Source organism: Sturnira hondurensis, unplaced genomic scaffold (assembly GCF_014824575.4).
Source record: "Sturnira hondurensis isolate 20B ecotype Veracruz unplaced genomic scaffold, ASM1482457v3 Scaffold0020374, whole genome shotgun sequence".
NCBI classification, from domain to species: Eukaryota; Metazoa; Chordata; class Mammalia; order Chiroptera; family Phyllostomidae; genus Sturnira; species Sturnira hondurensis.
This window is the reverse complement of record NW_028093005.1, coordinates 206386-229303: the sequence shown is the minus strand read 5'-3', so window position 1 is coordinate 229303 and position 22918 is coordinate 206386. Positions and strand designations below refer to the sequence as shown.

General features: G+C 46.2%; 1 protein-coding gene across 1 annotated transcript in view; it reads left to right on the top strand.

The window, feature by feature from the left end:
• Window positions 1-2506: 2506 nt before the first annotated feature.
• Window positions 2507-22918, top strand: part of TRPV1 (transient receptor potential cation channel subfamily V member 1) — a 32336-nt gene continuing 11924 nt past the window's right edge. Inside the window, exons 1-11 of the mRNA XM_037029603.1 lie at window positions 2507-2793; window positions 3574-3740; window positions 3818-3970; window positions 4343-4483; window positions 4630-4928; window positions 5952-6131; window positions 8775-8933; window positions 10351-10446; window positions 11540-11610; window positions 16030-16195; window positions 16632-16698. Of these exons, the coding sequence (XP_036885498.1) occupies window positions 2510-2793; window positions 3574-3740; window positions 3818-3970; window positions 4343-4483; window positions 4630-4928; window positions 5952-6131; window positions 8775-8933; window positions 10351-10446; window positions 11540-11610; window positions 16030-16195; window positions 16632-16698 (1783 nt within the window). The 5' untranslated portion in view covers window positions 2507-2509. The remainder of the gene's footprint in view (window positions 2794-3573; window positions 3741-3817; window positions 3971-4342; window positions 4484-4629; window positions 4929-5951; window positions 6132-8774; window positions 8934-10350; window positions 10447-11539; window positions 11611-16029; window positions 16196-16631; window positions 16699-22918) is intronic.

Here is a 22918-nt window from a genome sequence, read left to right as displayed (position 1 = left end):
CCTGGCAAATGCTTGGGTCTTATTCATACTTCGCTTTGGGTTTTGAGCTTCCTGGGACACTTGTTTGAGCAAGAGGGTGATACAGGTTTGGGGCTTCTGAGTGGAAAGGCTTTGTCCTTACCTGCCTGTCCCCGGGGCTGGGAGGGCCTTATCTGATTGTCTGTGCTCGCCCCCACTCTGGTGTGAGGTTTGGGGCTGAGTTTATGGCTGAGAAAGAACCCTGAACCTGCCCAAGAGCAGGCAGAGGGCTGGAGAAGCTCTGGAGCCAGGCTGCCTGGGATCCAATCCAGGTTCTGTTTCTTACTAGGTGACCTTGAAGAAGCCATGTAACCACTCTGTGCCTCAGTTTCCCCATCTGTAAAATACTGACCTCTTAGAGATGTGAGAATGAAGGGAGCGAATGCCTGTGAAGTGTTGGAACAGCGCTTGCAGTTGCATAGCCTGTGCTGAGACTCATCGGTTACTCTCGCTCTGGCTATAGCCTTCTGTGCCCTTTCACGGCGGCAGACTCCCCATGCTCTGAACTGTCCTCGACAGGAAGGTGTCTTCTGGACACACAGACTAGTGCCTGGTGTCAGCCTTCTGAAGCTTTTTGTGGTGCCCTACCCCATGTAATAATATCCACATCTAGTGGCATCGAATACCAAGGCCAACAGCCATTTGGTTCTGACCCCACTGCCTGTCCTCCAGTCCCACTGGCTTCTCCTCATCAGCTGCTCCAGGATCCCCACCCTGTCTCCCAGTTACAGGCCAGGCTGCTCCCCTGCAGGCCAGCTCATCTGTCACCTCCTCCCTGCAGCCTTCTTCAGGACTCTGGCCCCTCCTGCCGTCCCCACGCCTCAGCCGGCACCTGGTTTCTGTCTCAGATGGGGCCTGAGTCCTACTGTGCCTTCCGCACAGGGCCGGGTACTCTCAGTAGGACTCAGCATGTGCGTGTTGAGTGACTGATGAATGAGTGGGTGAGTGGTTGGAAGTGGGGCTTCCTATGGCCTGGAAGGCTTCCTGCCCCAGGGTTTCTCCTGATGGGTGGATCAGAGAAAGACTCAGGTCCTCCTGAAAGCAGAACAGGCAGGAGGGGAAACGGCCGGCAGTCAGCCACCTGTCCCATTCACGGGACGCAGAGTGATGTGACTGCCTCATTCCCTGTGGGCCTGGGCACCAGGTCGGAGCTGATTTACTGCCATGACGCAGCCACGTGCTCCACTTTTTCACTGCCTGGAATTTTACTGGAAAGTGCCTGTCTGGAGAAGCTGCCCATCCCTTCCGTGGCTGCTTTCTGGAATCCAGCCTCTGCTGGAACATGACTCTCCTTCACTTCAGATGCAAGTGGGAACTAGAAGGGTCTGAACCTGATCCCTCTCATTCCCCCCGGGGTGGCCAGCACAGCTTACTTCTTTTCCCCCCATAAAGAGATGGATCAGGCGAGCCCCCTGCCCAGGAGAAGGTCCCAGGACAGGGGAGACAAAGCAGTGACAGAAGCTGCTAACCTGCATAACAGACCCTGTTAGAGGGCCATGAGGGATGAATGGCAATGAGCTGGGCTGCTCCGGAGGGGGAGGGGACATAACCAGTGCAGAGATTTGGGGGCGTGGAGGAGCCTGGACCCCATAGGAGGTGGCATCTGAGAGGTAGTAAGATTTGGGCAAGAAAAGGAGGAGAAAACACCCCAAGCAGAGGCACTACAATAGCAAAGGCCAGGGAGATGCGGGACAGCCATGGTGCCAGGGAGCGGGGATGCCCAGCCAGATGGAGGGAAAGAGCAGGAGGGGAGAGAGGAACAGTATCTACCTAAGGTTACAGCCCCATGTGCTGGCACTTGCCCACTCCAGGTGTTCAGGCCTGGGAAGCTCACTGGCCCCTCAAAGTAGAAAAATTCAGAGCCAGGATGCTTGACAGGCAATAATTTCACAAAAAGAATAAAAAGTGCAAAAAATCCCCTACAAACTCAGTGGTTGCCGCAGCCAGGTGGAAGAGCAAAGGCTGGTGAGGGCAGGGCTGATGATGGGTATGCAGGGCGCAGGGGGGCCTGTGCAGGCGGAATGGGAAGGTGTCACCCTCTGCCAGCTGCCCTGGTTCTGTGATGCAGACTGTGGCTGAGCCATCTTTATCCTGTGTCACAGCCAGAGACAGTCACTGCCACTGTTTCCCTTATTCTGTTCTCGGAGGGTTGTAGAGCAGTGGCATCATTCGCAGTCTGCAGATGAGACACCTGAGGCCCAGAGAAGAGGACTGATCCAAGCCCCTCAGAGCCTGCTGACTACAAGCTGGGGCCCGTCCACTCCCAGAGGCTGGTGCCCCTGGAGCTGCCACTGGGCTTTCCAGGGTGGGAAGCACAGCATCCCTGAAAGCTTCCATTCTGGGGGGTTTGGGGTAGCAGCTGTTGGATCTCTGGGGTGTCCTGCTTCACAGAGGCCTTTGCCAGGAGGACAGTTAGCGGGCGGGGTTGTACAGTTCTTGAGCTGGGGACTAACCTGATCTTGGCTGCTCGCAGGCTGCCTCTCGGGCAAAGATGAAGAAACGGGGGAGCTCAGACTCAGGGGAGTCTGAGGACCTGCCGCAAGAGGACTCCCTCCCAGACCCCCTGGATGGCAACCCTCACTCCAGGCCAGCTCCAGCCAAGCCCAACATCCCCACAGCCAAGAGCCGCAGACGGCTCTTTGGGAAGGGTGACTCTGAGGAGGCTTCTCCTCTGGACTGCTCTTACAAGGGAGGCCAGCCAGCCTCCTGCCCAGCCATCACAGTCAGTCCTGTTCTCGTGGTCCAGAAGATTGAGGATGGCCCCACCTGCACCCGGTAAGCTGCATCTGAAGCCTGGCTTCTTCCCCACCAGGAGCCCAACTGGCTCAGCGGGCTGAAGCCCAGCCATGGAGACACACGTGGTGCTCTGGCTTACAGGCTGAAGGTCATAGAGCTGGAGAGCCTGGGAGCCTTTGGAGGTTGCCCACTGCAGCATCTGCACTCACAGGACCTATAGGACACACGGTCACCAATGCTGGCATGTAGGCTAATCTTAGTTACTGGCTGATCTCCAGATGTCCAGGCCTAGAATGTTTACCAGGCCCAAACACTTAGATTTTCAGTCAAAATGCTCAAGGGCTGGTGCTATTAGACAGAGAGCACAAAACAGCTCCAGTGAGGAGCCCACCAGCCCTCCTGCCTCCTCCAAGGCAAGAAAGAGAGGGCATGTGGGCTGGCTGACGTCTGGGGCAGTGTGAGGACAATTTTTGACTTAGCTGGGGCCAGCCAAACCCCTGTCTCCAGCCCTCCTGGGCTACGGCCTTCTGAGCAGCCCAGCTCCTGAGCAGGCAGAGAGGTGAGTGGCCTGGGGGTTGGAGGAAGCAGGGAGGGCAGAGACTTTCTAGATGGCGCCTGCAGACAGGGTGGGGGCAGGATAGGGCCTGTGCACCCCCTGTTCCCTGTAACTTACACATCCTGGACAGTCACTGAGCCTGTGGGGTGGATGTTGTACCAGGGTGTTCCTTGGGGTTTCATCGTGCTGCCCCATGAGCTCTCAAGGCCTCAGACCCACGGGGGAGACTGGAGTACGAGACAAGGGTGTTTTCTGTCCCACAGGCAGCTATGCCAGGACCCGATCCCTGCCGGCACCAAGAAAAGCCTCAAGCTCTACGACCGCAGGAAGATCTTTGAAGCTGTTGCTCAGAATAACTGCGAGGAGCTGGAGAGCCTGCTGTTCTTCCTGCAGAAGCGCAAGAAGCACCTTATGGACAGCGAGTTCAAAGGTGGCTGTGGAGAGGGCGGGGCTCTGGGTGCGGCCCCAGCTGCCATTCCTCGCCCTGACCCTCACTGTGTCTTGCAGACCCAGAGACAGGGAAGACCTGTCTGCTGAAAGCCATGCTCAATCTGCACAATGGGCAGAACAACACCATCCCCCTGCTCCTGGAGATTGCCCGGCAGACCGACAGCCTGAAGGAGCTCGTCAACGCCAGCTACACAGACAGCTACTATAAGGGTGAGGAGGGGCGGGGTGGCGCAGCTCAGCCACCAGCACACGTGGAGCCTGCAGGACGCAGGCACCCTGGGCAAGCCTCTGAGCAACTTACTCCTTGTCCCAGCCACCAGGTTGGCATTTCCCAGTCCTGGGATCCCTGCCTCCCCTGCCTGCTGGCTTGGATTCTCCTGAGGCTGAGGGTCCCTCCTCCCCTGGCTCCCCTTGGCCTGGGGAGTCATCTGGCGGATGACTCCCATCTTGGCAGATCTTGGCCTGGCTTCTTCCTCTACTGGGGGAGTCATCTGCCATGTTCTGCCCAGGCTGTCCCCCAGCACCTGTTTGGGCACCCCTGCAGGACACAAGCACAAAGCCAACAGCATGCATCTTCCATAGGCCAGACAGCGCTGCACATCGCCATCGAGAGGCGGAACATGGCACTAGTGACCCTCCTGGTGGAGAATGGGGCAGACGTCCAGGCTGCGGCCAATGGGGACTTCTTTAAGAAAACCAAAGGGCGGCCTGGCTTCTACTTTGGTAGGGAGACCATGTGGAGGACACTCGACTTATTGATGATTGCTGAGTGGAGGTTTGGGGTGGAGTCAGAGGGAGATGCAGGCTGGGTGTTCCAGGGCCCCAGCTGCCGGTTCCTGGGGCCCACTCTGTGCCTGTGTTGGCTGCAGGTGAGCTGCCCCTCTCCCTGGCCGCGTGTACCAACCAGCTGGGCATCGTGAAGTTCCTGCTGCAGAACTCCTGGCAGCCGGCAGATATCAGTGCCAGGGACTCTGTAGGCAACACAGTGCTGCACGCACTGGTGGAAGTGGCGGACAACACAGCCGACAATACCAAGTTTGTGACGAGCATGTACAATGAGATTCTGATCCTGGGGGCCAAGTTGCACCCTACGCTGAAGCTGGAGGAGCTCATTAACAAGAAGGGGTTGACTCCACTTGCCCTGGCCGCTAGCAGCGGGAAGATTGGGGTAGGGAGAGGGCTTCGTGTGCTGAGCTGGGGGTGCTGTGGGTGCTGTGGGAGGGGACTGCCTGCCCCACTGAGCGTGCCTGACATCACCACCCTGTGAGTCCCGATGCTGTCACAGCAGGCTCTCGGGGTGGGCTGGGCTATTACAGTGAGCCAGAGGGATTGTGAGGGCTGAGCAGAATCCAGCGTTGCACATGCGGCCTTTTCTTTCTCTCTATTTTTTATGGTTTCAAATCAACTTTATTGAGGTGTAATTTACATAAAACAAATGGAAACACAGTATTTGGTTTGATGAGTTCTGATAAATGCACAGAGCTATAACCACCACCCCAGTCAACCTGCAGACCGTGTTGTTGCCCCAGCCGTTCTCTCTTGCCCTTTGCAGCCAGTCTTCCCACCCCCTGCCCTCCCCACTCTACACAGCTGCTAATTTGCTTTCGATCACAGCAAATGGTTTTGTCAAAAAAAATTCTTTGCCCACTTGCTGTCTCAATTTCTGGGAAGCCAACCTAAGCATATAACCTAATTAAATTATCATGAGATGCTTTTTCATTGGCTTTTGTCACCTTTATTTTTATTGAAATTATTGGGGTGACATTGGTTAATAAACTTATAGAGGTTTCAGGTGTACAGTTCTATAATATATCATCTGTATATTGCACTGTATCCACATGTGGCAATTTCTGATTTCTAAATCTGAGCATCCCCAACAAGACATGGAGAGCAGGTGGGGTGCTGAGGCCTGGCCATGGGGCTGGGTGGAGCTGAGGGTAATATGAATGTGATCAGCCAAGTGTGGTCACGTGATGGGTCAGATGTGGCTGCAGATGGGATCTGAGGCAGCAACAGGTTGGCCTTGTTGGTGGTCAGAAGGCTGCAGGATGGAGATAGGTGCTTGGGTGGGGTCTCCAGCTGTGCTGGGAAGCAGAATTATTCCTGAAGCAGAGCTGAAGGCCCAGTGGGGATACAGCCTGTGGCAGGGCACCCGGCTGGTCTCTCACGGGCTCTTGTATTCCCATGGCAGGTCTTGGCCTATATTCTGCAGAGGGAGATCCACGAGCCCGAGTGCAGGCACCTGTCGAGGAAGTTCACTGAGTGGGCCTACGGGCCCGTGCACTCCTCGCTCTATGACCTGTCCTGCATCGACACCTGTGAGAAGAACTCGGTGCTGGAGGTGATCGCCTACAGCAGCAACGAGACCCCCGTGAGTGGGCCGGGGCTGCGACCCAGGGAGGGCTTTCAATCTCACCACACCCCAGCCCCCACCCCACCCCGGTCCAGCCCTGTTGTGTTGCCCGGGGCCGAGGTCCCACAGCCTCATCAACCCATTCGTGCCCCCTGAGTGTTTTCCTTCATCATCCAAACCATATACAACCATAGCCCCCTTAACACTTAAACCAGAAGTACATAAACAAAAAGAATCCTCCTTTTATCCACACAAAAACATGTGGCTTCATTTTGTTTACACAGATGGGACCATGCTACACATCACATCGAAAAACCAATTTTTTCACTTAATGGTGTGTCTTGTAGACAGTTTTATGTCAGCACATAAGGGTCAGCGTCCTTAAAAGAAGTGCTGCTACTACTGCGCAGTGGGGGTGGGAGAAAGCGTCCACGGGAGGCCGCCCGAGGCATTTCCGGTTTTGCTGCTATGCTGCCATAGGCCACTTGGCACGGGTTCGGGAATTTTTCTATGAAGCATAGCTGGAATTGGAATTACCAAGTCAAAAAGTACGTACATTTTAATATTTTAATAGCTACTGCCGAATTCTCCTCCAAAAAAGGCTTCTTCAGTGCACTTGCCCACTATGGTACACAGTTACCTTTGGCCGTGCCAGCCTGGGTATTATCAATCTTTTTATTTTTTAAACACTGTTTAAGTGCAAGGAGCCAGAAATGCTATCTCACTGATGTCTTTTTTAATTGAATTTATTGGGGTGACATTGGTTAATAAAATTATCTAGGTTTCAGGTGTACAGTGCTATAATACATCATCCGCACATTGTACTGTGTGTTCACCACCCCACGTCAAGTCTCCTACCATCACCTTGTATTCCTCCTTCATCTCATTGATGTCTTAATTCTCAGTGTGTTGATCACCGTGGGGCTGGTCATTTTTTCATATGTTTATTGACCATTCGTGTTTCTTTGGTAGATTTCCTGTTCATTGTCCTTTGATCTCTCTTCTACTGGACTGTCGGCCCCTTTTGGTCCGCAGGTGTTCTTGTTATAGGATGAATTGATCCTTTCTTTGTTGCATGTTACAAATATTTTATTTTCCCCTAGTCTGTCTCTTGTCTTTTAACTTTGTTCAAAGCATCATTTGTTTATAAGAGGCTTTCTTTTTGATGAGTCAATTGGTTAACCTTTTTAAAAACTTTTAAATAAATTTATTGGGGTGACATTGGCTATAAGCTTACACAGATTTCAGGGGTATAATTCTATAAGACATCATCTGTATATTGTGTTGTGCGTTCACCACCCCAATCTTTTTCTTTTATAGTTTCTGTGACTTGTGTCTTGCTTTGGGAGTCTTTTCCCACTTCAAGATTACACACATATCCTCCCATCTTTTCTTTTACCTCCTTTGTATGTATTTTATGTTTGCCTCCTTAATTTATCTGGAATTTATGTTTGTGTATGTGGGAGGTGGGCATCTTACTTAACTACTTGGTTTGCAAATGAGGTCCCGATGCTACTAAATGAAAGGCCTGCCCTGCCACCACTGTTTTGAAAAGGCCATCCTCCCTGCCCGTTCTTTCTAAGGTGATGTGCTGAGCCTCTGAGGCTGACCCCGGATCCAGAGCCTGTGCTGTTGCTGGTGAGGGGCTGCCACCACGTCTCGCAGGGAGGAGAGGCTGAGGTTACCGAGCAGAGTCCAGGGGCGGGGGAGGCCTGGCCTGCAGTGCTCTGATCTGTAAGCACCTACCCAGGCTCCATATGGAATCTGGAGGGCTGGCCTGGTAGCAAATGGCCTCAAAAGGACTGGGGTGTTCGACTCAGAGAAGGGAGGGATCTGGGGCCACAGCTGCCATCTTCCATCTCCAGAGGCTCTCAGGGGCCAGGACTGCAGTACTGGGGCCCCTGAGTACAGAGCTGGGACCATTGGTGAGAAGCAGAGGGGACAGACTTTATTCCGGAGGATAGATCTGCCCAACAGTTAGCATTTCTCCACAGGCTTCTTGAGGCAGCGGGGAGCTCTCCATCCCCAAAAGTATTCAAGAGGACACTGAACAGGGATCTTGTTGGGATACTTGAGCCTTACCAGAGATCTCCTGGATACCAGCCTTTTGCCCCAAAGCATATTTGTGGCTATGGTTTCCCAGGCATCCACCACGGGAAAGTCTTTCTAGTCTCTAGTCACCAGTCTCCCATCGCTAATTACCACTCCTGCCTGGATGGCCTGCCTGACCCAGGGCTGGAAATGTGAGAAATAAGGAACCCAGAGGCCTCTTCCTACCTGCCCTCAGCCCCTCCCACAGCAGCCCCATGTGAGACTCTGCCTGTGCCAGCCTCTCCCCATTATTGTGGGAATAATAAGGAGGTAGGTGCTCTGGAATGAGTTATTGGAGGTAATGGACACAGAATGCTGGGCAACACTTATTAGTTCTTAAGTGTCAAGGGCATCTGCCCAGTTTCACCCCATTCACTGTACACACAGGAGCACTGAGGCCCAGAGGGTGGGTCTGCTCATTCTTATCTGTGACCCTCAGTGGCTTAGTGGGCTGAGGATGTGGTCATGGCTGGTCCTGTACAGACGTGTGTGAGGAGCACCTCAGGCTGATGAAACCTTGAGGGGGCTGCTGGTGGGTGACTGAGCCTCACCTCTCTTTGCTCCCCTTAGAATCGCCACGACATGCTCTTGGTGGAGCCGCTGAACCGCCTCCTGCAGGACAAGTGGGACAGATTCGTCAAGCGCATCTTCTACTTCAATTTCTTCGTCTACTGCTTGTATATGATCATCTTCACCACGGTTGCCTACTACAGGCCTGTGGAAGGCTTGGTGCGGCCTGAGGCTCGGGCCTTGGTGTGGAGTGGGGGGAGAGGGGATGGCATTCCTATAAGACCCCCAAGACCACAGGCCCTGGCTGGGCCCTGAACTCCTTCCCTGTCCTGGAAACCTGCCCTGTCTCCTGTTCTCAGCTGCTCCCTTAGCCTCCTGGTTCTGTGAGGCAGACACCCCTGCTTGCAGAGGGTGAGTACTAGGTTAGAAAGGATGCAGGAATTAGGGCTCAGGAAGCAGCTCTCCTCAAGGCTGGGTGTCCACAGGGGTATGGGGCGGCAGAAGCCCTAAGCCCACTGCCATCCTGCTTACCTGCCCACTTCTGTTCCCCTGCTCACTCATCATTCTCTCTCTGGACATAGACTTTTGAGTACCTCCTCTGAGCCAGGCCTGGGGCATCCATTAAATCAGCTTAAGAGCAGATTTTGCCTCTTTCAGGAAACACAGGCTCCCTTGAGTTTCTGAATTAAGTCCTTTCCATTCAATACCCACACACTTAATTTTGTTGCCTCTATTTCCAGGGTGCCTTGCTTGTAAATTTGATTTTAAAACTCAACTTCCTAGTAGTGTGAAACCTGATATCTATCTACCTATTAAGGCCATTTAATGACTTCATTTTAAGAGAAAAGAGAAATGTGCTAGTAAGATAGGCTAGTGAACTAGTATTTATGAAATATCGGCAATGGGCTAAGAAGAGACCCACGTCAGGGAACTGTCTCCGAAAGACAGGACGACACATAGGTGTGGGACTTCTCTCCCCTCACCATCCATGGGCACCCTGGACAGTGCTGGGAGACCAGGGGCTCCCCATAAGTATTGGGAGCAGCAGGCAGCACGGTGGCATTGGGTCCAGAGAGAGCCTCTACCTGTGCTATCGCCCTCCTTCCCCTGTATCTCTGGGCTGGGGCTGGGGCTTGTCGGAGAGATAGTGCAACACCGTAAGGGTGCTCTGCTTGGCACCTGGAGGCTCCCACTTTGGGAGTCAGGTCCCACAGAGGAGCGCCCTTGCAGCTGTCCGTAATGGTGCCTTGTCTATTTGTGCCTCTCTCCTGAGCCTGAGCCTGATCCTCTCAATCAGGGGCTGGGTCTTTTTCTTTCCTCGTTTCTAAAGATAAAGACATTTATTTATTCTTAGAAAGAGGGGAAGGGAGGGAGAAAGAGAGGGAGAGAAACATCAATGTGTGGTTGCCTCTCACTTGGCCCCCACCGGGGACCTGGCCTACAGCCCAAGCATGTGCCCTGACTGGGAATCAAACCAGTGGCCCTTTGGTTCATAGCCTGTGCTCAATCCGCTGAGTTACACCAGCCAGGACAGCGCTCGGTCTTAATCGCGGGGCTTGGCACCCAGTAAATGTTTGTTGAATGAATGAATGAGTGAATGAATGAATGAAGTCACTAACTTCTCTGCACCTTGCAGCCTCCCTATAAGGTGAAACACACTGTTGGCGACTATTTCCGAGTCATTGGAGAGATTCTTTCTGTATTAGGGGGAGTCTACTTTTTTTTCCGAGGGGTAAGCATTCTTTTCTATACTGTGAATTTCCATCGTCACCAAAATGAAAAGCCAGGAGAATCACCCAGGGCTCACTGACTTATTTATTCGTTGTGCAGGTAATGCCTTGCTTGAGGAGCTGAGAGATACATAGGTGAAGATAAGGCATTCCCAGTTGGAGGGTGGGCATCTGCTCAGTGGGTCCCTGCAAGCAGTCATTCTTGAAGACAGGGATCTCCACTCAATGTAACAGTTAATTACAGAAGTAGAGGGGAAGCCTTTAAGAGATGTGATTGTAACAGGTAGTTGTTTTATTATTCAAAATAGTCCATTAAAGCTCCACATAATGAAAGAAATCTACCCATATACTGGAACCATTTTATTTTCACTGAAAACTCATAGAGGCACATCCCTTGTCATTCTTCTATTAGATGAGCAGTTTATTTTTTGAATGTGGGACCACTGTTACAAGTAAAGATAATTTGGTATTATTGTAACTTTTTCCTCTTTGATCTGAGCTACATCCAATTTTTTAAGTGACTTACTTTTAAAGAGTTTATCCAAAGTTTTCACACTTACAGTTTATATTATAATCAAGTACAAAGCCAGAGTAGTAAGTGCAACAGGCAGAAAGCACTCTCGGCAACACAGGGCCAGCAGAGGGCGTGTCCTGCGGAGGGTCTGCCAGCCCCAGTGGCCAGCGGGCGTGGGCGTCCATCAGAATGTTCTCAAGGAGTGGGAAGTGCTGGTTAATCTGCTGAGGTAGTTCAGTGGAAGCGGATGAAAGATGTTTTAGCGGTAATGTGTACTCAAAGACAATTAGGAGAAAACGCACATATTAGAAAGAAAAAATCCCCCCCCAACCCCATTATTCAAGCACAACGATTAATAACATTTGGTGGTTTTCCTTCTTGTCTTTACTTCCAGGTATAGCTGTCATTGCGCTCTCTGTCCTTAAAAGTCACTCCTGATTGCCATGTAACATTGCCCCACTAGCCTTCCACTCCCTTCGTGGTCTCTGCTTTGACTCATCTCCCGTGGTGCCATTCTGGGTGCTTAGCACTTAGCCACATCTAACCTTTCCTGGAGTTTTACTTTGTCTGTTTACCTGCAGATTCAATATTTCCTGCAGAGGCGGCCATCACTGAAATCCTTGTTTGTGGACAGCTACAGTGAAACACTTTTGTAAGTGACCCTTCGGCTCTAGTGCCTCAGTAGCAGACAACATCCTCTGGCCCAGTCCTGAGGTTACAGCGATCAGATCTCACTCATTCTCTCACATACACTCAGCCTGGAACACAGGAGGACTGCGCACCATGTGGAGTGAATGATGGAAGGCGCTGAGTGAATGTTTGGTGGGTGAGTGAATACCCAGGGTCCACAGTGTGCCAGGTATGAACCAGGTGCTGGGGAATGCTAGACTGGTCCCTTGGCCTCTTGTGGTCTGAGTCAGATGTACCCTTACTCATTTTTTCCCATCCTTTTGTCCATCTGTCTGGCATTTACCAAGTTAGGCCTGGAATCTCAAGGTAAAGTAGACATGGTTTCTGCCTTCATAGAATTTCCAGTCTTTAGGGTAGAGTTTCTGAATGTTGGCACTATGGACATTTTGGACTGGATGACTCTTTGTTTTGAGGGCTGTCTCGTGCACTGTAGAATGTTCAGCAGTATTCCTGGACTCTCTTTACTAGATGCTAGTAGCGCTCTCCCTGTCCCACAGTCCTGACAATCATAACTGTCTCCAGATACTGCCAAATGTCCCCACTTGGCTGGGGGGTAGGGTACAGAGTCACCCCTGATTGAGAATTACTGCTTTTGGGGGAGACAGATTAATAAACCAGTTATAAAAACAATGTAGATGTCACAGGGAATCACTGTTCTTCATAAATAAGCCAGAGCCTTATGAGGTTCCCTCGAAGGGCCTGAAATACAGAGGGGGCTTTCAATTGGCAAAGGGTCCTTCTCCTGGGATGTCAGCTCAAGGCCTCTTCTGAGACCCCGGTTTCCCTCACCTCTGGGCCTTCTCTCTTCATCCCTGGCAAGTGCAGGGAGTTCATTTCTCACCCTATTGCAGCTTGCTTGTCCCTAGGATGCAAAAACCCCACCCTTTTACTATAATCTTGGGATAGTTACACTTTAGTCCCAAAGGGCAAATTCAAGGGCAGGGTCTATAGGTTAGATCAATGTTGATTTGCTTTACTAAGAGGCACAATGCTCTGCTACATGGCATTATACTAATAAACTTGATTTTGGTCCTAGAAAGACCCATTGTGGACGTATCAATCATTTTAAAAATTTTGTTTCCCAAAGCTACTCGTTTACACAGGTAGAGATTTAAGGAGTTCTAAAAAGCTGATAGCCACTATCTGAATTCCCTGTTTCAACCCACTCCTGGCAATCTCACTCCCTCAGGAACAATGAGGTCCTATTCTCATAGCTCTTTCTTCGACCTTGTGCATCTGGTAGATGAGGATATAGCATCCTGACTCTACCTTCCCCTCTGCTTTTCCTCTAGCCATCCAATGTGGCTTATGGTAATTTTTGCTTTAATCGGTATTCAGTATTCATACTCTTATGTCTCTGTAAATATTTTTTTGCAGTGGAGCTTCAAAATATACTATACTATTTCTTTTTTTCCTGTTTCTCCTGAAGTTAATAATTACCTTGTTCTCCTTGCACTCATTGTTACTTTTTCTCACACATCTTGAAGCCTCTCAGTACCATTTTTCTCAAAATCAGTGACATAAATTATACGGTCAGATTCTCCATTTTTTTCTTGAGGAATTCTTCCTGGAGTTCTGTTTACTAAACGGGCTGGCTGTCCTCTGGGCCAGCTGCTTAGCTGGCATCCCGGGACTTCTCTTCGCTGCCAGCCTTAGGATTCTTATTGCTTTCCGCCTGCCTTAGAGTTCCTGTCTCTTTCTTGGCTTTTTCCTTGTTTTATTTGAGGACACCCTTCAGCATTTCCCCTGGTGAAAGAGGTGGTGTGACGGTAGAGAGTACAGACACTGCAGTTGTCACCATGCCTGAGTTCTTTTTTCCCCCCACCACCCCTTTCCATGCCTGAGTTCTGAGTTGCGTTGCTCCCATGTGTACTTCTAAGGGGTCATCTCTTCTTCACTAGCGCTTTGGAGGTCCTTCTTGCTTCTCTGCTGAATTGTATTTCTTGTTTTTTGAACCCTATGTCTTCCTGTTTCCTGACTGATGTCCATATTTTGGGGGAGGGCATCCTCCACTGACAAAATAAGCCACATAGTGGGGATGCAGGAAGTATCGATAACAATTTCTTTTAAATCTGGCACATCTGAATAGATTTCTAATATATTTTCACATTTGACTAATAATTTGGGTATAAAATTCTTTTAAAAATTGAACATACTTCCTCATTGTTTCCTTGTTTCCAGTATTATAGATGACAAGTCCAAAGGCAGTCAGATTCCAGACCGTTTAAGACCTGTTGTGGTTTTTCTCTTTATAAATCTATAGTATCCTCTTTTTTCCCCTAGTGCGGCATCATGATTTATTTTTATCCAAATAAAATTGGATAAAATTTTTTTTTCCTTTTCCTTTTTTTTTTTTTATCCAAAATTCTGGGCACTTAGTAGACTCTTTCAGTCTAGAAATTTATGTTCTTTATTTTGTGGAATATTTTTGTGAATTATTTCTTGATCTTCTTCTGGAACTCCTATGATATACAAAGGCCTCCTGACCTAGTCCTGAACTAGTTCTGGTATTTTTCCTACTTGTGTTTTATCTCTTTACCTTTGGCTCTTCTTACTGGAAAGTTCAAGTTCACTTTAATTTCCAACACTTCTATTGGATTTATTATATCTGATATTATTTTTTCGCTTCCAAATGCTCTTTTAAAGAATTCTGTTTGTTCCTTATTTATAGCACTCTGTTCTTATTTCATGGATGCATTGTCTTCTTTTGTCTCTCTACGGCTATCTGCTTGTTTCATTCCCTTATGTGAGAGGCTATCCTCAGGATATCTGGAGATTTCTGCTGCCTGTTCTTGATTAAGAGTTAAGGACTGGAAAGCCCCTTGGAAGCTCTTAATGTGTAAATAGGGCGTATGAATTTTGATCACTCTAGGCTTGTCTAGATAAACCATTTATTGGAGAATATCTGATGTCAGCCTATTGCATCTTTTCAATCTTCGACTTGGAGGGAAGAAGTCTGGCTGCCAACTTTTGGAGAGCCCAGTGGAAAAGAGGATTTTCTGTAAACTGTATTGTATAAAAATCACAATCTCCGGTTTTTGGTAAAATATCAATGCTTTTGCTAGTAACTTGATGAACCTGGGTCCAAAAAATCCCGTTTCATCCTCTCCAGAGACAAAACCTCCTTTCTTCCTTATTTTGAGTCCCTTGTCACTTCCCCTCCAGAGGTCCCTAAGCCTTTCAAGGCTCCTTGATTAAAAGAAGTGGTTCTCAGCTCTCCCCGCTATGACTAGGTTGGGCTTTCTGTGGTCTTCTAAGTGAGTTCCCTTTGTCCACTGCTTCCCAGCTTCCGAATTCATACATGGGAACTCATTTGCCACCCAAGGCAACCCTTTCCCCGTTTCAACTGGCATCAGTTCTTACTTTGGCAAGTGCAGAAGGTTTTCTTTACAGCAGAACTTGAATTGATGAGCCGGTTTATTGACCTCAGTTTTTAATAGACTCAAATCAGCACAGTGCCAGCTTCTTGCTGGGTTCTCTCACACAAACAGGAGGTGAGGTGGTCACTGGTCACTGGTCTACAGTGTTAATGCAGCCGGGGGGACTTTCAAGAGGAGGTTGTGATGAGCAAGGAAGCCTGGGACTAATAAGTAAAGAAAGAGCACTGGGCAGACCCTGTCATAGGATGTCCTCCACCCTGTCCAGGGCTCTGACTGGGGCAGCCCCCACTGCACTAGGGGCCAAGGGACATTTTCCCTGACTCTCCTCCTGAGTTTGAGGGTGTGACCATCGGACTCTATCTGTGGCTTCTCAGGAGTGCAGGCCTGTCCCTTCTCATGGACCTGGGGGTCTCCTAGGACTTCTGTTGTCCATGAGGCTGTTTTTCTGGGACTGAGCAGGAAGGTGGCTGGGGCTAAAGCAGTGTTTCTCAGCCGTTTTTATTTGATGTATTTATGTGTTTATTTATTTATTCCTCACCTGAGGACATGCTTATGACTTGAGAGAGGGGAAGGGAAGGGAGAAAGAGAGGGAGAAAAACATTGACATGAAAGAGAAACATCCATGTGAGAGACACCCCACCAACTGAGCCACACTGGCCAGGGCTTTTGTTGTCTTTTTAGATCATTTTTTCCAATTGCCCTTCCCATATAATTGTAATACCACAAATATACTGTATAGCTATATATGTACTGTATTTATATCTGTGCCTTATGTATAAAGAGCATAAGATTTCACATTCCCCCTACCCCAAACCAACATTTGCCCCCATGGGGGCAATATCACTCCCACAGAGAATCATGGGCTAAAGGGGGCAGGACAGCCAGCCCTCCCTCACTTCCTCTGTGGAGAGGCCCAGGCAGTGGGGGCGTTCCTGTCTGGGGTGGGGGTGCCAGGCCTCCTTGGTGCCCTTAAACAGGGCTTCCTGTCACTCCACCCTCAGCTTTGTGCAGTCACTCTTCATGCTGGGGACTGTGGTGCTGTACTTCTGCCGATGCAAGGAGTACGTGGCCTCCATGGTGTTCTCCTTGGCCATGGGCTGGACCAACATGCTCTACTATACCCGCGGCTTCCAGCAGATGGGCATCTATGCCGTCATGATTGAGAAGGTGGGTGCCAGGGTCCAAGTGGGTTCTCCACGGAGCCTGTTTTCCCCATGGGTATGTGAAACCTGGTCCCACCGTTTTCATCCATCCTCTCTGTAGTGTCTGAGGAAATGTGGGTTTGGCTGAAGGCCGACTTTCCTAGCTAATTACCCCCCATTTCAGGCAATCTGGCCTTGACCCAGGTTTGGGGGCTTCCCTAAAACTTGACCCACCCCTGCTTACTAGGCCCCCCTCTCCCACCAGAACAAAGGCCATGGGGGTTGTGCTGGGGATGACACCCTCATGACACCTATGCTGCACACCGCCAAAACAACCTCCCTGCATGCTCTCTGATTCCACTTGGGCTTGACATTAACCCCTAGGCTGACACAGTCCTGGTCCTTCCCCGGGTCCCGCCCAGGCCTGGATTTGGTTCTGACAAGCCTGCTCTCTCCTGCAGATGATCCTGAGAGACCTATGTCGCTTCATGTTTGTCTACCTTGTTTTCTTGTTCGGGTTTTCCACAGGTAAAAGCTTGGTTGGAGCTGGTAGAGGGAAAGGACTCCTGCTTACCTCAGCTTCCTGAGGACTCTGCAGGGGCTGGGTGGGGTGGGCCCTGTGGGGTGTGCGTCTGCACAAAGATCACAGGGCAATGAGCGGGAGAACCTGGAAAGGCTGTTTATAAAATGTGTTAACTAATTTTTTTAAAGATTTTATTTATCTTTAGAGAAGAAGGAAAGGAGAGAGGGAGAGAAATATCAATGTATGGTTGCCTCTCATGGGTCCCTTGCTAGGAACTGGCCTGCAACCCAGGCATGTGCCCTGACTGGGAATCAAATCGTGATCCTTTGGTTCGCAGGCCTGCGCTCAATCCACTGAGCTACACAAGCCAGGGCATACATGTGTTAACTAATTTTTGAGGTAGGAAGGGCTACTTGCCTGTAGGATGGCTGCATTATGGCTAAGTTTATTTCTTTTTGGAAACCTTTTGTTTTGACATTATTTTAAACTTACAAAAAGTTGCAAGAATAAACCCTCTTCACTCTTTATCCAGATTCCCTGAATTTTACCGCTTTTCAAATATCTTTTCCTCTCCCTGTGACACAAACGTGCACAATATAATGATCAAAATCAGGAGATTAACAATGATACAGTGCTATTAGCTAATCTACTGAGCTTATTCAGATTTCACTAACTGCCCTCCCTACCAGCATCTTTCACAGGCATGAAGGCCCCAGATTGTGCATTGCAGTCAGTTGTCTTCTTAAGTCTCTCCTTCAACCTGCAGTACTTCCTTAAACTTTCTTTGTCTTTTGTGGCCTTAGCATTTTTAATGAGTACAGGCCAGTTTTTAAAGCGTCTCTCAATTTGGGTCTGTGGGACCCTTCCACAGTCAGATTCAGGTGTGCGTTTTTGGTCAGAATATCAAGGAAGTGATGTGTGTTTTCCTCTGCATTATATCAGGAGTCCCACCACGTCAGCTTGTCCCATTTCTGGTGATGTTAACATCGATTTTTTTGTTTTGGTGGGTCTGCCAGATTTTTATATTGTCAAGTTATTATTCTTCCCTTTGTAATCAATAAGTAATTTGTGAGGAGATGCTTTGAGGCTACGCAAATATTCGGTTTCTCATCAAACTTTCACCCAGTTGTCTTAGCATGCACTAACCATTTACACCTGAGTCACCTAATCCCAGTGATTGTCAGCTTCTGGTTTTCTACCCCCATCATTCTTTCTACATTTGTTTGCTGGCATTCTATCGCAAAGCAGAGCTTCCCATTCACCCACATTTATTTATTTACTTAAATACAGCCTCATAGGCCCTTTTTCCCCTATCTTTCAATGGATTCTCACTTTTTAAAATGGCTTATAACTCCTTACTATCATCATCTATTTTGATGCTCAAATTGTCTGAGAAATTGTGGTTGGGAGTCCCATCAAGCTGGTTCCTGTGCACTTTTGACACTTCTATATAATTTTTTTCTTTTTTGTAAGCCATAGGATCTGTATTATAACTACCAAACTCTGCCTTTTTAGCATTAGATAATATACTAACAAATGGTTGTTTCTGTGTTCCAATAAAACTATTTACATAAGCAGGAAGTACATTGGATTTGGTCTAGGGGCTGTAGTTTGCTGACCCCTGCTCTAATTGAAATGGCAGACAAAATCAGGTAATTGATTACAATATATTGTCCTGTATTAAACTATATGACACAAGTTTTTACAGGTTTACACTGAAGCTCAGATTTGGGCACTTAGCTTGACCTAAGATATTAGAAATGGTTTCTTAAGGAGAAAGAACATGAGCAGAACTTTAAAAAATATTTTTTAAGAGTGAGGAATTAGGCAATAGGAACAATTTCAGAAACAGAACATAGCATCAGCAAAGACATAAAACTGTGAAATAGTGTGGTGAGTGTGGGGAATAAACAGCAGGGGTGGCGGTGGTCGTGGTAGCGGTAGTAATGGCAGCTAACATGTAATGAATGCTTATTATATGCCAGGAACTCTTCTAAGTATTTTATGTGTTCTAACTCATGTCGTTGAAACAGAACTCAGTGTGGTTGGTTGATGAAAGATAAGGCTGGAGATACGTGTATGCACCAGAGCTAGGGCCTTATTCTACAGGCGGGTGAAACGAGAAATGAGAAGAGTAGGAAGGAAGCCATTAGAAAGACTTATCAGCTTGATTGGACATTGGGGTAAGGGCAGCGAGAGGTCACAAGCTTCTGGCTTGGGCAACATTAATACAATATGAAGATACTGGAGGAGACAGGCTTAATGAGAAAAATGCTAAGTTTAGTTGTGAGTATATTTTGTTGGAGATACTGGTGTTATCTGAAGCTCAGGGTCAAGTTCAGGAAGGTGTCTGTAGCTGTAACCAGAAAATAAGGAATATATGAAATTAATTAGAATTGATTAAACCAGGTAAGAAAGAAGGCAAATCAAATAGGCCGACAGATTAAACACAAACAATTCTGAGAATCATTAATGTTTAAGAGAAGAACAGATTTAAAAGGAGATTAGAGAAAGTGGTATCGTGGAAGCCAAGAAAGAAAGTTTCCGGGCGGGTCTTGGTGCCAGAGAGAACCAGTAAGTTGAGACCTGAAAGTGCCAATGTAGTTGAGAATTCAAGGTGGTGGGTAACTGTTTTATCAGAGGGGCTAGTTCATTTTGAAATTCAGAGACAAAAAAGCCAGTAGAAGTGAAGAAGCTGAAGATATAAGATACATAAATGTTGAAACAACACCCCTCTGGGGAATTACAAACTTAAAAAAAAGTATTCATTCAATACAGTAATACAGTACATGTAAGAAATCTTACTAAGAAATATTCTGTGGGCTTATTTTGAGTTCCTATAAATTTTCTTAAAAATGTGTTTATGTAATTTTTCAATAATTCATGTTTTGCAGTTATACCCTTTCTCTCTAATTGATTAGCTATATCATTAAATTTTACTGAAGGTGTGGGCTTCAAGGACTCAACATATTTGTTAAAATATAATTTAAAAGCCACAGTTGTAGAATAGTGAAACTTTGCCGGTATTGTTCTGTGATTAGCAAATGGAATGCAAACTTCATAGATTGGAAACTATAAGATACCAAAAAATATCTAGAAGACAATGTCCATTCAGTTGAGTTCAAGTCAATGTAAGTCACTCATTAAATGCCACGATGCCATGTATTCCACGCCCCCCCACCAGAGCTGGAAAATATTTTATTTTACTGTTTTATTTTTAATTTAAAATACTCAATTTATTTGTTTCCCACCTCCTTCCACCCCCCGCCCCCTGGCAATCCACACCGTTGTCTGTATCTCTTGATTTTTCTTTTTTGCTCAATCCCTCCACCTCCTCCTCCCCGTCACCCACTACCTGACACTGTCAGACTGTTCTCTCTATATGAGTCTGTCACCACTTTGCTTGTTAGGTTGTTTTGTTCATTAGATTTCACATATAAGTGAAATCATATAATCTTTCTATGACTGGCTTGTTTCACTTAACATGATTTTCTCCAGGTCCATCCATGCTGTCATAAAGGATAAACTTTCCTTCTTTTTTATTGTTGAGTAATATTTCATTGTACAAATGTACCACAGCTTTTTTATACACTCATCTACTGATAGACACTTGGGCTGCTTCCAAATCTTGGCTACTGTAAATAACAGTGCAATGAACACAGGGCTGCATATATATGTATTCTTTCAAATTAGTGTTTTGGGTTTCTTCAGATAAATTCCCAAAAGTGGAATCACTGGATCATAAGGAAGTTCCATTTTTAATTTTTTGAGGTAATCCATACTGCTTTCCAGTAGCTGCTGCAATCTGCGTTCTTACCAACAGTGCATGAGGGTTCCCTTTTCTCTACATCCTTGCCAACATTCTGACAGGTGTGGTTTTAATTTGCATTTCTCTGATGATTAGTGACATTGAACATCTTTTCACATTGGCCATCTGTATGTACTCTTTGGAGAAGTGTCTATTTAGGTCCTTTGCCCATTTTTTACTTGGATTGTGGGGTGTTTTTTTTTTTTGGTGTTGAGTTTCATAAGTTATTTATAATTCTTGGGTATTAGCCCATTATCAGATGTGTCATTGGCAAATATATTCTCCCATTCATTGGGTTGTCTTTTTATTTTGTTAATGGTTTTCTTTGCTGTGCAAAAACTTTTTAGCTTGATGTAGTCCCATTCTTTTTATTTTTTCTTTTGTTTCCCTTGCCTGAGGAGATATATCAGAAAAAATATTGCTATAAGAAATGTCCAAGATTTTACCATCTATGTTTTGTTCTAGGATGTTAATGGTTTTGAGTCTAACACTTAAGTATTTAATAAATTTTGAGTTTTTTCTTGTGTATAGTGTAAGAAGGTGGTCTAGTTTCATTTTTTGCATGTATTTGTCCAACTTTTTCAACACCATTTATTGAACAGACTATTTTATTCCATTGTATGTTCTTTCTTCCTTTGTCAAATATTAATTGATTGTAAAAGTGTGGGTTTATTTCTGGGTTCTTTAATCTGTTCTATTGATCTATACGTCTGTTTTTATGCCAATACCATGTTGTTTTGATTACTATGGGCTTACAGTATAGTTTGATATCAGATAATGTGATTCCTCCAACTTTGTTCTTTTTTCTCAAGATTGCTGTTGCTATTTGGAGCCTTTTGTGGTTCCATGTAAAGTTTTGGAATATTTGTTCTAGTTCTGTAAAAATGCACCATTGATATCTTTATAGAAATTGCATTGAGTCGATAGATTGCTTTGGGAAGAATGGATATTTTAATGATGTTAATTCTTCCTATCCATGACACAGTATATACTTCAACTTATTTGTATCTTCTTCAATTTCTTTCTCCAGTGTCCTATTTTCTGAGTACAAGTCTTTTATATCTTTGGTTAAATTTATCCCTAGGTATTTTTTAATTTTTGATGCAATTGTAAATTGTATTGTTTTCTTAGTTTCTCTTTTGATAGTTCATTATCAATGTACAAAAGTGCAGAAAATTTCTGGATATTTATTTTGTATCCTGCAACCTCACAGAATTCATTGATCTGTTTTAGTAGTTTTTTTGTAAAATCTTTAGTATTCTCTATATACAGTATCATGTCATTTGCAAATAATTACAGTTTTACTTTTTCCTTTCCGATATGGATTTGATTTCTTCTTCTTGTCTGAGTGCTTTCACTAGGACTTCCAGTGCTATGTTGGATTACAGTGGTAAAAGTGAACATCCCTGTCTTGTTCCTGATCTTAGGAAACACTTGTAGTTTTTGTTCATTGAATATGATGTTGTCAGTGGGTTTGTCATATATGGCCTTTATCATGTTGAGGTATGTTCCCTCTATTCCTACTTTGATGAAGAGTTTTTATCATAAATGAGTACTGGGTTTTTATCAGATGCTTTTTCTGAATCTATTGACAAGGTCATGTGGTTTTTATCTTTCATTTAATTTATTGATGTAACATGTTAGTTGATTTGCAGATATTGTACCAACCTTGTATCCCCAGAATAAATTCCATTTGATCATGATGTATGATCTTTGTAATGTATTGCTGGATCCAGTTTGGTAATGTTTTGTTGAGGATTTTAACATCTATGTTCAGCAGGGATATTGGCTTATAATTTTCTTTCTTTGTAGTGTCTTTATCTGGTTTTGAAATTAGAATAATGTTAGTCTCACCAAAAGAGTTTGGAAGTCTTCCCTTCTCTTAAATATTTCATAGTAGTTTTAAGAATAGGTGTTAGTTCTTTGAATGTTTGGTAAAATTCACCTGTGAAGCCACCCAGTCCTGGACTTTTGTTTGTTGAGAGATTTTTTATTGCTGTTTTAATTTTACTAGTTGTAATTGGTCTATTCAGGGTTTCTGATTCTTCCTGATTCTGTTTTGAAAAGTGTATGTTCCTAGGCATTTATCCATTTTGTTAAGATTCTCTACTTTGTTGTTTGTAATTTCTTTGCATTTATTTGGTGTCAGTTGTTACTTCTCCCCTTTCATTTCTGATTTTATTTATTTGGTCCTCTTTCTCTTTTTCTTGATGAATTTGGTTAAAGGTTTGTCAATCTTGTTTATCTTTTCAAAGAAGCAGCCCTTGGTTTCATTGATCTTTTGTATTTTTTTAGACTCCATTTTATTTATTTCTGCTCCAATCTTCATTATTTCCTTTCTTCTACTCACTTTGGACTTTGTTTTTCAAGTTCCTTTAAGTGTAATGTTAGATTGTTTATTTGAGATTTTTCTTTTC